We start from the raw sequence: 18,751 nt of genomic DNA on the forward strand, positions 1-18,751 counted from the left end.
CTGTCTTTCTCTGGCAACACTCTAATAGAGAAAGAGGGGGCATTGACTAACTGCTAGGTGAGGGTGGAAGTTGAGATATCCTACTTGGCTTCTGTTGGTTGACATGAGGAAAGGGGAGAGGGATGGGCCCCTTCTTACTTCTAGGCAGATATGGATTTCTATTCCCCCCTACATTACTGCTTAGTGGAAATGAAAGTCATGGCTTCCAAATTGTCCTTCTGGTACATAAGAATCAAAAATAAAACTAGGGAATTCACTGCAGTGTTATTCCTTGGTACTAAGGTCTATAGGCAGTCTGCCTTCTCCTGTACACTTTTTAGAATCTTTTTGTGTTTGCATTGTATATAACATCCAGAGTTTTTAGTTGCTTTTAGTTGCATTTAGTGGTAAGAATGGGAAAAAGTATATCTACTCCATCTTTCTGGAACTTAATCATTTTTAGTGCTCTTGCAATGAGCACTTAAAAATTTTATAGTAAGTCAAAATATATAGTATCAAAATGAGATAAGAATCATAACTCCTATAGTTATGCATATGTTAAGGTCAGTATCCCATCCTGCATATATTTTATTTAGAGAGGTCAAGTAACTCTTAGTAAAGCAGGTTCAAGGTGAGAGAAGATTTCAGAGAGCAGTTCAGTATTGAAGAATCAGATCATATTCATGAGTAAACAGGGGATGAGAAATAGGAGGATCACAGAATAGAATTTAAACAATGGGTAATACTATAAGTACAATTTGATGGGATGCTTTTCTCCCAAAACACATTTTAATGTATTTTTCAGATAATTACATTCTTTTAAAAACATTTTAGTAATTACACAGTATTCCCCTTTATGGATATGCTATAATTTATTATTGGGCAGGTAATTTATTTATAATATTGTGAGCACTATAAGTAATATAATCAGTACCTTTGGACTTCCTTGTTAATTCTGATTCCTGACCATTTCTTTAAGGTCATTTCTTAGATGTAGAATTAGCCCAAAAATTTAGTAGTGGTTTTTTTTTTTTTAAGTTTCTTGACATAAAGGCAAATTTAAATGTTGCTTTGAAGAAAGTATGTAGCAATTTACACATTGATTCAAGTGTTGGAAGCTACCAGTTTTGCTATTCTGTCATCAGCTCCTGGGTCTTACCATTTTAAAATACTTACTTAGAAGGTGACTTGGTTTAGTTTATATACATACACCTTTGCATTGGTACAGATTTAAGACAATGGTCCAAAGTTGTGGAAGCCAATCATTCTTTCAGTTTCCCAGGATCATTTTCTTTTTTTTTTTTTTTAAGATTTTATTTATTTATTCGACAGAGATAGAGACAGCCAGAGAGAGAGGGAACACAAGCAGGGGGAGTGGGAGAGGAAGAAGCAGGCTCATAGCAGAAGAGCCTGATGTGGGGCTCGATCCCACAACGCCGGGATCACGCCCTGAGCCGAAGGCAGACGCTTAACCGCTGTGCCACCCAGGCGCCCCCCAGGATCATTTTCTATTATCTATCCATGAGCCCATACCCAAAGGGGGACAAGTCCAGGATGTGGAAATGTGACAATATTTCAAAGTTTTGTTCATTATTTATAAATTTGATGTTAGAATTCAGTAAAATGAGAGAAGACAAACATATTCAATGGCAATCTGTCGCTTTTTTTCCCATTTGTATGTTTTGAGAAGTCTCATTTTATCCCTGTCATCCAAATCAGCAATACATATTCGTAATCTTTGTGGTATTATTCCTTTCCTTTTCATTTATGAATTAATTGGGCAAGATTTTCTTTCTTACTGTGTGTTTATATAGTTTGCAAGAGCCAGAAGAGAAGATGTGTTCTGATCCTCTTAACCATCCTTCCCCTGTGCTTTCTGATGGAGCTGACCACTGTCAGAGACTGTAGGGAGACCTGAGAACAGAGGGGTGGCTTTAAACTCCTGGCAAAATAAGTTAGGTAGCATCTTGGGAAGGTCCTACTGGGGGCAGGAGGGGAAGTGAGTGCTGCAGCATGTGGTTGGTCAGGGAAGGTTAGGGAAGTGTCTTTGGGAGCTAGGAAGAAGATAGAGAGCAACTCACTCTGGAAGTCGGTGAAAGTTCTTAAGAAATGTCAAGGGAGTACTTCCTTCCTGGGAACCTCTCCTTATTTCATAACCTAATCCTTTATAACAATCTGTTTATGGAATCCAAGTTAGGGCAAGTGCATCCCCTTGTTAAACTGAAGAGAAACTGATTGTTGTTCTAGATTATAATGAATATAAAAATAGGTGCAGGTTCATTTTGATCTACTGGTGAAGGCATGATTATAGATAGAGAGGGGTTAGGAGATGGAAGTTGTGGAAGAGAGATTCAACTGCAGTTGTTGTAGATTTCAACTCAGGCATCCCCTGTACTGAGCATTTTCTTCCTAGCAAATTCAGGGTTTATAATGAAAAAAAAATTCCCTGAAATATTAAGTGTCTGACATGTAACAAAAGGTCATTTATTAAGGAAGGAGATACTTTGGAACTTTATGCAAACTATTTAATCACCGGAATCACGAGAAAGTTCCAAAGTCATTCTGTTCCTGATTTTGTGATAGGAACATTTTTCTTGGTAATTGGTATAGTGTGCTTTATGGCACGAATCACTTCATTGTACTTCCCAGAAGAAGAAATGAGGTCTGTGAATAGTCTGAATTTGGCTTATTTAGCTCCTCATTGTTCCATGTAGAATAGGGCATCTGAATATGCTCTGTATTAGATGGGAAATGGACTTCTGGGCTGGGGAAGGGAGAAGTGTAGAATTTTCCTTTCTTAGTGTTAGAACTCTGTGGTGATTAGTTAGAATGAATTGCCAGGTTATTTCTGGGCACTGGTAATTTATTAGCTTTCTACAAGTCCATAAGAAAAGCCTAAAGATCCATAGAGGACTCATTATTTATAGATTGTATAGAGGAACAAAAAGGATCCTATAATTCCATTTGGGAGCCACGAAGTTAGTCAGGTTCTTTGGGATTTCTCAAAATCCTTGTGATAACAGCATGAACTGGGGATTTGTGAGAGGGCATAGTAGTGCTTTCTCTTTGTTGATGTCCATCATTTGGGTAGTAATCTTTAGCCCTCAGGTTTCCAAGGTGACCCCAGCCTGGTTTCTTTAAAGGGTAGAATCTTAAATGCAGACTTCTCTGCTACTGTGTTCTTAGGTTTGGAGTTGGCACTGGGGGCTGCCTAGGTAGCAGCGTGCATGAGAACATGAAAAACTCAGAACAGGCATGTTAGGCCATGTTGGGCCATTTTGGGCCACCTTTAGGCCAGGGGGGACTTGTGGAGCCTCTATAGAAGATGAAGTGTTGCCATATAATGCTCCTGCCTCTCCCTCAAGTATCTGTATGGCAGAGAGCAGGTCCTTAATACAAGTGCATCACCAGGGGTGGGCATTTGGTCCCATAATTAGCTTGAAGAGGAAGACACTTCAGGTCAGCTGCTGTGGGAAGGACCTTTAGACTACTTCAGCGGTGCTGACTCCCCCATGCACATGTGTCAGGGACCCGCTGCATAGACTGCACCCACACCACCCGCTCTCAGCCATCACCTGACCTCTGACTCCTCTGATGTGGTCCAGAGGTAGACATTGGCTTATCTTTTTACAGAAGCTCCCACCATCTGGCCTCTCCTTTACTAGATCTTTGGTTGCTTTAAGTGCCCATCTTTTCCTTTTTTTGTTGTATTTTGTTGAAATATTCGGAGGAGGGAAATACTGCCATTTTGCTTCTTATCTCCTTCTCGATTAAGGTGTTCAGGGTAACATGCTGTTTGGAAATGGGTGACAAGGACTCTCAACTTCTTTTCCTGAATTTTAGTTCTTAGTGCTCTGAAATCACCACAATGAAATCATTGCCTTCTAGTTCCTATAGTTTAGCAACATATTCCTATAAGTTATTCCCTTTAGCCTTCTCTGTTCGAATGAGTTTAGGAACATCTGAAAACTTAGAAATTTCTCTGCCTTTCAGATAATGTGTAAAAATCTCAACGTTGATTCTGAAAGAAATCCCCATGTAGGCTCTTTGACCCCATTTGTTTTTCAAACCCTGGAATGAATGATGCTGAGAGGGATCATTAGAAGTCTCTGCTACTTCTCATACCTTTTTAAATTTTCATTATCTGTAAAATACATTTTACACCATAGTCCATCAATTCTAAGATTTTTTTTTTTTTTTTGCATTTTAACATTTATGGAAAATACATGTCTTACAGTTGAATGGCATTTTAGATTTGATGTCAGAGTCTTGTTCTGATGCTTGCTTCATCTCTTCAGATTATTTTTTCTTGTCTTTTAGTTGCCTTCTGGTTTTTCTGTCATAAGTCAGAAATGACCTATAAGGTAATAGGAGTTGAGGGAAATACTATACCTTAGTATGAGAATTTACGTTAGTTTGTCTAGTGGTTAGACATTACTGTTTGCTGTAGCTTTAGGTGCCAGAGGCTTCACATTCCTCTAGTGTTCTTATTTTTGTCTCCTTGCTTGACCTTGGCCTACCTTTGGCACTCCTGCTCCAGGAGTCTGAAGTTCTTTCAGCAGTACCCACTGGTGTCCTACTGGAGTGTTGTGGTGTTGGAGAGGTGTGGGGGAGAGAAAACATTCTGTAATCTTGTGATAAAATCTCAGTCTTTTGGTGGGTCTGTGCTCCTGGGCCATGCATGAGCTTCTCAGGTGTTTCTTGGTGATATAGCTCTTCCCTTCCCCACTCTGGTGAGACAGAGAGACGACAGGGTACTGGTGTGGGCTGGATGCCCTTTCCTCAGCAGGAATCAATCGGACAAAGTCTGGAGAGTAGGCCTTTGCTAAGGAGAAGGCTCTGGGAGGCCTGTTTCCCTAGAGTTGCTCCCTCGGTCCTGGTGTCAGAGTGGTAAGGTGATCTTTTTTGCATATTTTCCATGAGAACTTGGGCGGGGGGTGGGGGGGATGCTGCTGGAGATAAAAATCCATAGAAGTGTAGGGGTGTCCACAGGATTGTGGCCTGTGTCCTGTGGATGGATGTGGTGTGCAGTTTTGGTTCAGTTCCCCTCCTCCTGTAGAATCGAAGCTTTGTCTTCAGTCCCACTGAGGCATGGCTTAAGCTCTCTGTGCATATAACTGGCACCAGGGTTCTACCCCCAGGCCTCTGGCAGCATCAACTCATGCACTCACAATGTTCTTTCTAGTTTTCTCTTGGATTTTTGTCTTGAGGGATTTCTTGTACTTTTTTTTTTTTTTTTTTTTAATGAGCTTAGGTTTGCATTTAAAAAGATTTTATTTCTTCCGGCATTTCTAGGTGTTTTGTGGCACGATGGTGTTCAGGTTATGGAGTCTACCATGTTGGCAGAACTAGGAGTATGTCTCCTGTGCACTTTCTTTTCTCATGTGTCTATTCTCCATTTCAGCTCTGCTTCTGTCTTCCTGTGTCCCTCCATCTCCGACCTCTTCCTTAATTGACTTAATCTGTTTGTGTTTTTCCTCTGCACAAACTGTGATTATCTCATGCCTTGCTTTCATGCCAGTAACTCAATTTCTAGCTGGGCCTGTTTTGTCCCTTTCTGTGTCTAATTTATTATCTATGTAATCGTGTTGTTTTGGTTCTCGGTTTATTTATTTAACTCTGCAGTTTCCCTTTCATTTTGTTTGGTTATTTTATAATCTTGTCTTTGAAATCATGTTTAATTTGATCCAAGGTTTTATTAAGTTATATAGTATTAAAGAACTCATGGGAAGCCTGCCCTTCTTGTTTGGGCTTTTTTCCAGACTATATTTTATATTTCAGTTGTGCCTAGCTGCTTGCCTTCCTTTCTTCCTTGTATTTGCTGTTTTTAAAAATGTATCCATCCACTCGTTCATTCATTTATTGCCATATTTTGTCTATGCAGCTGTCATTCCAGATTTTGCCTAGGCCTTATCCTCATAATGTGTCTACTCATAATTTTTAATTTTCTGGGTTGTAATGGTGGCAAACTATTTTTTCGTATTTTTTCATATCATTCTTTCCTTATTTGTGGTCTTATTTATTTTTCCTTAATTTATTAAACCAATTAATCTACATTACTTGTAGAAATATTAGAAACGCCACATAACAACAAAGAAAACATTACTGCTTTTATATCCTGCTCCCACCTTCCCTTCACGTACTTCGTCCCCTCCTCTTTCAAAAGGCCTTTGGCCTTTTGAATCCACCTCTGCACCAGTTACTCGTGGGGTGTTCTGTTGGAATCCCTGTATCTCTAGCTCATGTCTTTAGAGGACCTCAGTGGTAATGAGATACACCACAATCAGTTCCTCCCCGAGTTCACTGGGAAAGCCTGGTGCTGATGCTGCACACATTTCTGTAATTTCTCAGGCATTTGTGAGGGTCTGGTGGTGCATGTGATTGTTTTCTCTTAGCCCAAAGGTAATGTGTTATATGTGCTGCATGTGTGGTAGTGAAGGGAATCCTTGGATACTGATTCAGTTAGGATGATGGTTGTGCGTAAAGGGAAACTGATTGTGTCTGTTCAAAGAGAGTTGAGATAAAGCTTGATTCCTGGGTCACCCAGTGCCACTGAAGGCCTTCTCCCTCTACTGCACTCCATAATCTCCCCTGCTCCTGCCACCGTGTCCTCCACTTCCCAGCTCTGCTAACTCAAGGTGTGGTGTTTTCTCTATTGGTTTCACTCTCATGATCACTTTCCCCGGCTTTGTTGCTCCAGATTTAGGTCTTCTGGGGGAGATAGGGAGGCCCTTCCTCTTACAGAAGTGGAAAGACGGCCTTTCAGTCCCAGTTAAAAGTACACTCTTGAAACCACCCCCTCTCCCTGGGGAACCTGGGCAGTTCTGGGGATGGGGTCCACCAACAGGAACCATACAAGGTCAGGGTGGGTCACTTCCCCAGGGAATCCCTCTCATACCTTCACACACAGGCAGCAGGAGTGGTTTGGCGGTAGGCCCCAGTCCCTTCAATATTGCACTGGGCAGTGGTTTTTATAGGGGAAAGAAAATCAGTTGGCATTGGCCAAATCAAGGACCTAAGCTCAGGAGACACACTTGCTCTTAGTTCGCTTGGCATACATACTTTCCAAGGAGTCAGCCTAATGGGCCAGTTTTGCACCTTTGGTTATGATGTGTCTTACGTGGGCTTAAGTCAGTAAGGAATTACACACTGACCTGTTAGAAGGGGGGAAAATATATATATATATTTGTGTGTGTGTGTGTGTGTGTCTGGCCTGATTTTACAGATTTTTTCAAGTCTTTCTCTGCATTGCTCCTGAAAACAGTGTTCTAGAGCTGTGCAGGATTAACTTTGGTAGTTAAATATAGAATAAAAGGGTTCAAAATCACTTTGAGGAGTTCTAGAGGCAGTTTTCCAAGGACCACAGTTTGCTTCAGTGGAGTTCTTTGGAGCAGTGTCTACAAGTATCAGGCTATTCAGAGTGCTGTGTTTTAAAGGACCACAGCATAACACATTTCCTTTATTTGTTAGTACTTAACGATACTGTTAGAACTAAGGATATATCTCTAAACAGATCAGTGATGATTAAGGAGTTCCAGAACCCCAATAGGAGAATAGTGAGGTTCCTGGGCCAAGCCCGCTGAGAAGCTGGGTAGCTGGTGGAAGGACACGAGCATCCAGTGCTTGAAGAAAACTGTGTTGCACACATTCTTTTTGAAAAGATTCACATCTACACATTCATACATCACAGAACACCCTTAACCCATTAGGGAGATTAAATGTTGACATCAAGACATTTACCTTCTAGGGCCAGATTTCAGTGAGAATAAAATGAATGTAATTATGTACCAGCTCCAAAGGTAGGCAGTTGGGGGTAGAGAGGAGATTTTGCCTGTGTGGGCCAACCTTCTAAGTCTCCCCAGTACCTTTGTTGGAGGAACTTGTTTTTTTTTTTTTTTTCTTTTTCTGCTAATTAGTTGTATGTAACTTTTTTTTTCATGATAATATTTTTATTATATTATGTTATTCACCATACAGTACATCACTGGTTTTTGATGTAAAGTTCGATGATTTATTAGTTGTGTATAACACCCAGTGCACCATGCAATACGTGCCCTCCTTACTACCCATCGCCAGCCTATCCCATTCCCCTACCCTCCTCCCCTCTGAAGCCCTCAGTTTATTTCTCAGAGTCCATAGTCTCTCATGCTTCATTGGAGGAACTTGTTTCTGATCCTTGAAAGGTGGAAAACTTGGGGCACCTGAGTGGCTCACTCGGTTAAGTATCTGCCTTTGGCTCAGGTCATGATCCCAGGGTCCTGGGATTGAGTCCCGCATGGAGGGGGAGGCTCAGCAGGGTGCCTGCTTCTCCCTCTCCCCCTTCTCCCCACTTATGTTCTCTCTCTCTCTCTCTCTCACAAATATATAAATAAATTCTTTTAAAAAAAGAGAGAGAAAGGTGGAAAACTTTCCTATGTTTCAGGTACTTTCTGTATGCTACTCATTTAATCCTCGCAACTTGCTGGAGAGATGGCAGTTTCCTATTTTTATGTATAGGAAATCGAGTCTCAGAAAAGTTCAGTCACTGCCCCAAGTCTATACAGCTTGTTAGTGACACACCCAGGTCTGCCTTTGATGTCTAGACTTTTCAGTTGTACTCCCACGTCACAGACCATGAGCAACCCCCAAACGAGAACAGAGATGCAGTAGGGCTCTGCACCCTGAGAGGGCCAGGTCTTTAGGTACGAGAAACAGAATGTCTTAGGAGTGCTGAGCACTTTAGCAGTGGCTCTCAAACTTTTAAGCTTCAGGACCCCTTTACTCTCATAAAAGTTATTGGGAATTCCCCCCAATTTTTTTTATGTGGGTTATATCTATCAATATTTACCACATTAGAAATGAGAAATTAAGGAAACAGTTTAAGTTCATTAATTCATTTAAAATTAAATAAACCCATGCAATGTTAACATAACCAATATTTTTCTGAAAAGTAACTATATTTACCCAAGCAAAACAATTTTAGTGAGAAAGGTAGCACTGTTTTATATTTTGCAAATCTCCTTAATGCCAGGCTTAATAGAAGACAACTGGATTCTCGTATCTGCTTCTGCAGTCTGCTGCTGACATCATATGCCATGGGCTCTCTGCAAAGCTCTACTCAGTGCTCATGAGCAAATGAGGGGGAAACAGCCTAATAACTTCTAATGATTATGAAAAAAAGTTTTTCACTGATCCTCTAAAGCATCTCAGAACCTCAGAGGTTCCCAGACCGTACTTTGAGAACTCCTGTATGATACAAATACCAAAGGGAACCACGTTTCATTAACATCACCAAGGTGCTTACTGTTATGACATTGGGAGCGGAGTCTCATGGTGGCTCAAACACAGGTGTTGGGATAACAGGTAAGAGGTTGGATCTCAGCTTCCACACTGAGCTGCGTGACCTAGGACCAGGAGCTTGTTTTGTTTCACCATTGATATCTTTATGCACCCCTTCCCTCTTGATTATAAAGTAGGCAGATATATGCTCACCTGAAAACATTCAAGCAGAACAGAGACACATTAGGTTAAATTTGGGAGCTCTCCCATAATCCCCGTTATTAAATGAGAATAATAATAGTTCTGACTTTTCTGCGTTGTTGTCACAAGACTGAATGAGTTAAAAAAAAAAGTGTGTGCATGTGTGCGTGCACACGTGACATTTGGAAGAATGCAAATGTCTGGTGAAGGTTTATTTCAGATATCATTTACTGATATTCTCTGTGGTGAAAATCATGTGCTTGTTCATTTTTTACCCATTTTTCGATTGGATTGTCTGCCCTTTTTTATTGATTTGTAGGAGTTTCTTTCTTATTCAGGATATGAGTGTTATTTTGTTGTTTTTTTGTTTTGTTTTTTTGTCAGACCTACTATCTTGCTGACTTAGGGAAAATCACAGACTCTCAGTTTATTATTCTGTAAAACTAGGACAAAAATATGGTTGGTGTAAAATTAAATTAGATAAAAGAAGTAATCCTTGGTATAAACTATAGAGACTACATAAATAGAAATTTATGTTATGCAGCAATTTTCTCTGCAAACAAGAATTTAGACACAGTGAGATGTAATGTTATCTGCTTTTTCTCAGCATCTCTACAAAAGCAAAGGAAAAGTGTTGGGAACTCTGCAAAACAATGTTGAATAATGTTGCTGTAGAACTTCCAGAAGAATAATTGCTATATGAAATGCAAGATAGCACATTACACATCATCAGAACTGTTGTACTCAAAACAGATATATGATTATTCTGGGAGATTGATTCAAAAAGCATGGCTGCTTAAATCAAAGTGTACTTAAAAAAAAAACAGCACTGCCTTTATTGAAGTGTGATTGATAGACAAAAATTTATTTATTTATTTATTTATTTATTTATTTATTTATTTATTTATTTATTTATGTGATAACAAGTAAGATCAACCCTTTTAACAGCTTTTTAAGCATATAATATAGCATTGCTAGGTATAGGCTCCATGCCTCACAGGAGATCTCTAGGAATTGTTTATATTGCAGAGCTGAACCTTTGTTTCCGTGGACTAAGACCTCTCATTCCCCTGGAAGCCACCATTCCACTCTGTGCTTCTGAGAGCTCAACTATTGTAGATTCCTCATATAAGTGGAATCATGTAGTATTTGTTTTTCTGTGTCTGGCTAATTTCACTGAGGATAGTGCCCTCCTGGTTCATCTGTGCTGTCACAAATAGCAGAATTTCCGTATTTTTTAAGGCTGGATAATATTCTGAAATGCTCAGAATAAAAACAAAAAACAAAAACCAACGAGGCATTAGACCAGTTGGCTTTGGGGGTGCTTTGACACAAGGGCCTCCTGTGATTCTGTGGCAACCGTGGGTCCTGTCTCCACCTATGTTATCCCAGGGTCAGGAAGGAGTATGGGTCTTGCAGGAGAGCTGTGTGGTGAGAGCAGCCCCCCAGGGACAGCCACTGGCACTGAGGCACATGTCGCGGCTTGTGAGATGCTCTCCTTGCCTCTCCCACTCTGGGAGGTGGTCAGGGCAACTTATCTTCTTATTTCCCAGGAGAGAAAGTTGAAAGCCATAGAAACTGAGTTCTGAGAGTGGAGCCTGGAGGGCCTTCTGCTGGTATGAGGTCGGCCCCTCCATGCTGTGCTGCCGGGCTGGGTCAGGACAGGAATGGCCAGGTGGCAGCCTGAGGGTCTGGGATCACTGAAACCCATGTTCAGATTCTGTGCTGCTTGCTGGTGATTCATTCAGACACCCTTGGGCCAGGGTTTGGGGCTCAGGTTTGGAGATACCATTCCCTCTCCCCGCAGGAATCCCAGTGTTTGACCAGTGCGCCATCCAGCTCATGAGGAAAGAGACTACTGAATGCAGCTTCATCGGCGAATTCAGGATTTAAATGAGCTCAGGTGCAGTGCAGGAGGCTGGTAGCTTTGCTGTCAGTGGAGGATGTTTAGAGGAGAGGGAAGGAAGTTTCCCTCCTGGGTTGAATAAGTAGGTTCTGGGCAATGGGAGTGGAGCCCCTGCATACACTGCCAGGAACATCCTAATGCCCGAGGCCAGAGAGGCATCTGGGAACCACAGCTCCATCTGCCAACTTTCTAAACCGAAGCCTCAGTCTCCATGCCCAGTTCTCCACAACACCGCAGCATGCACAGCAATGCAAACCTTGAGGCATGGCAGTTGAATGCAGGCTCAAGTTCTGCCTTGCACCCTCTTGCAGAAGGCTCAGGAAGCAGGGCACTGTGGGTACTCTGGGGGTGGCAGGAAGGAAGAGCTAGAGGCTAGCGTGGGCACGGGCACCAGGGTGTGTGGGAGACCTGGCCACTGTAGACTGCACAGGCCCTGGGTCACCTGAGCTGCACCCTTGGGGGGCCATGAGGGGTGTCAGTGTCCTCTGCAGGCAGATGGCTGTTCTCTGTGTTTATAACTCCAGGAGCCGGTTCCCAGGTGCTTTCTGAAGTAATCTGGACTATTGTAGGCCAGGGAGGTTCTTCCTCCTGGTGAACTATAATCTGTCTCTCTCATGCTCTCATGTCTCTCCTCTCTGCTCCTCATTCTCCTATGCAAAGCCAGGGTCTGCTTGAGTTGCTGGCTCAATGCTGGAGCCCCTGGTGAGCCAGGAGGCAACCTCAGTCCAGGGCAAGAGAACACAGAAGGGTGGGGGGAGGGCAGGCCCTGGGAGCTGGGAGGAGTGACATCTTAAAAGGGCAAGTGATACAGGTGATGACGTGAGGGATCCATGTTTTTTGGTCTCTGATATCATAGGGCGTGAAAATGAAGGCTCATTCTTGGGACTCCACCCCTGTCATCCTCTCTGAAGGCACCCTGCTCCTTTCCTGTCACCTTTTGTAATTGTATCATTTTGTTGAGTTGTGTAATCACACCCCCAACTCACATTTTACATTCCATGAGCTCAAGAATGATCTTCAGTTCCTACTCTATATGTATGGGTGGCATAATGCCTGAGAAAGGAAGTGCCCTGTAAACATTTGTTGAATGAGTGAATGAATGAATGGATGAATGAACACTTGGCTGGACCGTGGCTTGTAGAAAAGGCTGTGTACTGCACTAAGAACCTTAGACTTTATTCTTTGAGCAGTGCAGCTGGATGAGGGCAGAGAGCCCCATCTGGAGCTGAGTAGAGGTCAGTGTGTGGTGGGGCACTGTCTTCATCAGCTTGGGCTCCTATAACAAAAATATCACAGACTGGGTGTCTTAAACAGCACACATATATTTCTCATGGGTTGGATGCTGGGAAATCCAATATCAGTGCACTGGCCCATCCGGTGTCTGGTGAGCACGTGCTTCGTGGTTCATAGACATGTTTTCTCCCTGTGTCCTCACGTGGCAGAAGGGGCAAGGGAGCTCTCTGGGGTCTCTATTATAAGACACTAATCCCATTCACGGAGGCTGTGCTCTCATGACCAAATCTCCTTCCAAAGCTCCCACCTCCAGATACCATCACAGTGGGGGTTAAGTTTGAACATGTGAATTTCGGGGGGACACAAACATTCAGTGTGTGATGGAGAGGGGGCACTGTACACGGGGGTGGGAAAGAGGGAGGACATCTGGTCGCTGTGCAGACAGAGAGAGCTGAGAGGCACAGCCAGCAGGTGGCCCTGGGATGGAAGCAGAAGAAAGAGACCCACTCTGGGAATGCACACAGCAGCCTCCTTGCTGGTCTGCAGGCTGTTCCCCCGGAGTCTCCACGGAGGGCTCCCCTACCTGGCATCGTTGTGCTCTCCGGCGGTGTCTGGCTGCCGCTCAGTGTTGATTACAGTTTGAAATGCCGGCACTTCAGTCCCATGCTGCTACACACCACAGAAATTCCGTTTCACTCTAATGAGGTTTCAGTTAGAATGTTGGAAAGAAGAAAGCCTTTTAATTAGATTGGTAGTAATTGAGCTCCCAAACCACAGAGGCTGAGAAGCCTTTTTCTCAGAAGCTGAAGACGCAGATGCAATTAAAAGAAGGAAAGCCACCCAAATGGAACACTGGCTAATTTTAAGTCCATTAAAAACAACAACTCCTTAATAAGTTGATGCAACGGATATATGTCCTAAAAGAGTTCACTGATGCTTTCAAATAATACTGGAGATTGAACCGGAACTAGAGTACTCATGCAGTTCAGATATATGGCTCTATCGGGGACTATTTGCTCAGTACAGAATACTGAGAAATATTAGCTACGTAACTTTTTCCACCAAAAAGACTCTGCCATGTTTTATTTTGAATAATTGGGTGTATTTTTCCTGTAACCAAACTGACACCTTCTTCTGGACACAGCTGTGACCTGGGACCCTACTAGGATGTTGTCGCCTGTCCCTTCCCAAGCAGCTCTGTTCTTTCTTTGGGATTCACATACCTCCCTGCCTGCCAATTTCACCTCTCAAAGTTGCTCAGAGTGTGAGCTGCTGAGCCAGGGGCATTGATGCATCAAAGAATCTTTGCCAACTCCTTACATGTTCAACACATTTTTATTTTAATGAGAAACAGCACGTATTTCTCATTTGCATCCCAGCTCTCTGACCACACCCCAGCAGATGCCGCATTCTTTCTGCCATTGGGTCTGTTTTTGGGTATGCCATCAGTTAACAGAGCCAGTAACTCCTGATGGAGGAGCTCTCACTCTCAGCTTCTAGGCACATCTGCTTGGAGGCATTAGTAAATACTTTCTCCTAAAGAGAGTGGCACTTGCCAATTTACAGAGTCCTTTAGGTGGGAATTGGGTGCTAGGTTCTGAATAACACCGTCTCAGTAGAACTATTGCATGAAACTTGCTCGTTAGTCTGCTCACACGGGCTTTTTGCTAGGCCATGTTGGGCTGGCCAACTGTGATAAGACGCTGCTTGCATCCCAGTTGGAAAGGTTGACGTTCCCTAGAATTTTCTTTAGATATCCTGTGCTGGGGCAAAGCCATGGGTGGTACACTATCCCAAGCTCTGGTTAGAGCACAGACTTGGCACCCTGTTGGACCCCATCCTTAGGTGGTTTGGAAATGCAGAAAAAGGTGCTTTGTGTCAGAAAGATCCAAGTGTTAATAGCTCCTTCAGAGAGGCATCTTACCTTTCTGAAACTTGGTTTGCTCATTAGGACAGAATTTACCTTGTAGGTGTGTGTCAGGGGCCAGGCATGCTTCTTGGTAATAGAAGATGAGAGAAAAGGCAGGCAGATCCACAAGGACCAGGCAGAAATGTGACCCACGCAGCACCCTTGGCATACAGTGTAGCAGCTGTCACAGGTCGTACTCCCTTTCCTGGGGGAGGGAAGCACAGATATTTATATTTGTTTAAAACTGTATACATTCCAGTAATAAACTTGACTTTAAAGAATTAGAATATGCGTGCAATTTTATTTTCTTAAGCATATAAATTATCGTAAAGGGTACAAAGGAAAATAAGCCAAATCATTAGCAAGTGTCATCTCTAGATGGTGGGACTGTGGGGTTTTTATTTTCTTCTTTATGCTTCTTCATATTTTGTAAGTGCTCTGTAATAAACGTGTATTACTTCAGAATAAAGAGAAAAGCTTAACTCTGGGGAAATGCTGCTTGCGTGTATTTGGAAGCACGTGGTGCCTCCTAATTTCCACACATTCCAGCAGTCCCAGCAGCCCGATTCCTGCATGAATAATGGTATCACTCCCTCTTCTGTAAGCCGTATAAACCATATTTATGGTTCTTTCTTTTTCTTTGAAGGATGAGAAGAACCAAGTTTTAACCACCAACATTTGGCTGCAGATGGTAAGTTGAGACAATGGCAGTCCTCTCCCGTGGGTCTTCCTGCTCTTGCTTCCCAGAGGCTGGTGCTTGAAATGCAGGGGAAGCAGGGGGCCCCTGAGGAAAGCCAGGGCAGTCCTCACTGCACACATGCCAGGGTATGTGAAACAGGACGTCCACTTTGGGCTGTTCCTCACTGCATCCTGCAGGACTGAGTGCATGCTTGTATTTCACTGTAGGGTGATTTGGGGGTATTTTAAAAGCACTTCATGCAAGACAAATAATAAGATAAGATTAAGATCTGCATTGTCTGTAACCTGCACTAACTGGTCCCCAGGGCTCAGGGACCGCTGCCTCCCTCCCCATGCCCTCTGGATATGCATATTGGAATCCTAGGCAGTTGCCTAAGCCTGAGGCCTCCACACTTAGTGCTCCAGTGGCCCCTGCAAAAGTTTTGAAATGTTGTATTCCATTCATGGATTTTTAACTTGACATCTTAAATTCTCACCTAAATTTAATGAATTGCAAATGATGTCTCTTCAGCAAATTGTAAATATTGACATTTGAAAGTAAAACTGATAGTCTCTATTTTAAGCGGAATCTAAATGCCATAATAATTTGATGTCCATATCATTCACTTAAGAAATATATAAACAAGGCCTTCTTTAACTGCCAGATATTTCACACCATCCCCGTCTTCTTTGCACTGGTGTTGCATTTCCAATTTTCACACAGAATTTTATCCTAACGTAATATAATTATGTGTTTGCAGGTCTTTTATTAATCACTCTGTCTTGGTTCTCTTAAATGTAAATATGTACATAAAAATTATTCCTTTAGACAATAAGTGTTCATTTTTTTTCTTCTAGATTGATTTAGGTTTACAATGACTATTGGTGCTTAATTCATCAAGGTGACATTCATCTCTCTACCAAAGATGGGGCTTTTTATTTTAAATTAATTCATATATTCATAGATGACTATTTTTTATTGTCAGAAATGAGACACTGATGCAGATTTCACCATCAGTTCTGTGACTTTTTAAAATAGATGTAGTAATGTGTCATTCATAATGAAAGACATTTTGTTACAGCAATGTTAATCAATTCCTTGAACTTCTTCCAGATGCCATGACAAAAATAATACAGTTTTATCAGGATGTATCAGCTGACAGCTTGATTAGTTTCTCGTTCAGTTTCATTGGAAGCAAGGAATTAAAAGAATTAAAACCCACCTGATCTTTGAAAGTTTTTGTCACCCAAGTTTTAACACATAAACACTGGTAGTTTACATTGACCCTTTGCTTCTTGGGCCAGTGTCCCAAGATAGGAGTTGAGATAAGGATAAGGGAAATACGCCTTTCTTTGTAAGGCAGGAATGAGAGAGGTAAATGTGGGGAAAGGGATATTCCCAGGTGGTTCTTGGGCAGGTGAGTTTTAGTGGGAATGCATGTGGAAGTTGAGAGAAGGAAAACAGATTCATGTAAAGCCATCTGCTATGTGTCCCGGGAGTACGCTTTGCTATACATGACATCCCTTGCAGAACCTCTGAGAGATTTCCCTGCAGTATTTAAAGCAACATTCTTTAGTGAGCACATCCTACCCTCAAACCCTTTGCACACCTGCTCTAGCTTCCCTCCTTTTGTCATGGGCACAGGGTCACTGCTCCCCTTAGAGAAGAGGTTCCCTCTCCTGGTGCCTGCTGAGAAACTTACTTTTACAGTTGTCCCTGTTGCCTCTAACATCATAATAGGGTCTGCAGGTCGTTCTCTTTAGCATACAGACAAACCTCAGTTTGTCCCCATTCACCCTCCCCAGTGACTCTGGTTTCCTCCTCACCTTTACAGCAGTGTTCCTCCAAGTGGTGCCTCCCCAGGCCCAGACTGTCCCCCATCTCTTCCCATGCATTCTCAGTTCAACTCACCCTTGCCTCGCTTGGGGTGAGTAAGCCACTAATCCCCAGGTTGCTGAATGCTATACTATGAATAACAATTTTCCCCAGTTTTTTGATAAAAATTTTCAAACGTACCAAAAAGTTGAATTTACAGTGAGTCTGTATCCTCATCTCTTAGACTCTGTAATTAGCATTTTATAATTCTTGCTTTCTCCCGTATTTGGCCATCTATCCATCTTTCTATAGATCTAGCTTCTTAAGTTCAGTTCAAAGTAGAATGGCAGACAGTGGTCACCTTCGCCCATGTGTTTTATGCAGCTCTTTGACTAGGGTGTCTTTCAAGGCAGAGATTTTGCCCACAATGAAACGCACAGATCCTAAGTGTACTGGTCAGTGAATTGCCAGGAGTGCTGTCAGCTCCTTAGTCTCACCCCCTCAGGAAGCAGAACTTTGCCATCACCCCAGGTGATACCTGTGTCCCTTACCTGCCAATACCTGTCCTATCCCTCCACTCCCCACCAGGGGTAGAACACCATTATTTTGCCTTTTCCAGGGATTGATTTTTTCCCCTCTTATCTTACTGGGTCTCTCGGGAGCATTTGGTAGAATTGATTGTTCCTTCTTCCTGAAATCCTTCTTCATTTAGTGTCTGGATACCTCTCCTTAGGTTTTTCTCCTAACTCACTCATGACTCCTGAGTTCCCTCTGCTATCTCTTCATGTCTGTCCAGCCATTCCTTGACTCAGGAGTTGGAGGACCCAGTATCCTGGCTTAAGGCACCATTCAGGAGCTAACAGCACCAACCCAACTTCCTCCCTGGTGTCCCCACATAGGCACCCAGGAGGATCTTAACCCCAGTGTGTTCTAGACCATCCCTTCTTTCCCTTTCACACTTGCCCCCTCCATAGTGAAAAGAAGGAAAAATTCTTCTCTACCCATTAAGGTCTTCCAGTTGGACTAAGATTGAATTTACATGAGACAGATTAACAGGAGAAAACAAACAAGTTTTGTTACATGCACACAGAGGCCCAATAATGACATTATGACCTACAGAAATGACCAAGGCAGATAGTTTTTAAGCTTCTTAGACAAAGAGACAATAAATTTATGAGGAATTGACAGGACAAAAACCCTTAACTTCGGGAGCTTTAATTAGTAAAGAATTCTGAAAAGAATTTGGACTGTGCTAGGAAATTAGTAAAAACTAACAAGGGCTGTTTCTGTAGCCTTCTTGGCTCTAAATTTCCTATTGCTGGTGATGAGGGTGTCTCTTTAGCTCATGGTACAGGGAGGGTACATTTCATGGGAGGAATTTATTTCCTGCTTTCAGGGGGACAGAGGAGGGTCTGAGTGTCCTTGCACAGGCCCTTTTAAGTAACTTTTATTTAAAATAATCAGTATGATGGGCATTAAGGAGGGCATGTGATGTGAAGAGCACTGGGTGTTATACACAACTAATGAATCATTGAACACTACATCAAAAACTAATGATGTACTATATGTTGGGTAATTGAATGTAAATTAATAAAATAAGGTAAAATAATCAGTATGACAAAGTGGAACATTTTGGGCAGCCTGCCCTTGGCCCCTGCAGTAGCTGTCTCCATTTTGGATAAATGGTAGCTCCATGTCTTCATTTTCTCAGATCAGAAGCCTCAGAGTCACCCTTAACTCTTGTCTTGAAGCAGTGGAACCCCATTGCTTC

The 18,751-nt window shown here is 42.5% G+C and overlaps 1 protein-coding gene across 2 annotated transcripts in view; it reads left to right on the forward strand.

Moving 5' to 3' along the window:
• Nucleotides 1-18,751, forward strand: part of LOC123790761 (neuronal acetylcholine receptor subunit alpha-7) — a 108,027-nt gene that overhangs the window by 30,267 nt on the left and 59,009 nt on the right. For both annotated transcript variants that reach the window (XM_087856725.1, XM_045795349.2), the window contains one exon: nucleotides 15,133-15,177. In XM_087856725.1, coding sequence (XP_087712851.1) covers nucleotides 15,133-15,177 — 45 coding nt within the window. The remainder of the gene's footprint in view (nucleotides 1-15,132; nucleotides 15,178-18,751) is intronic.

The sequence above is a fragment of the Ursus americanus genome, chromosome 28 (assembly GCF_024610735.1).
Source record: "Ursus americanus isolate L20-20 chromosome 28, mUrsAme1.1.p, whole genome shotgun sequence".
Lineage (NCBI taxonomy): Eukaryota > Metazoa > Chordata > Mammalia > Carnivora > Ursidae > Ursus > Ursus americanus.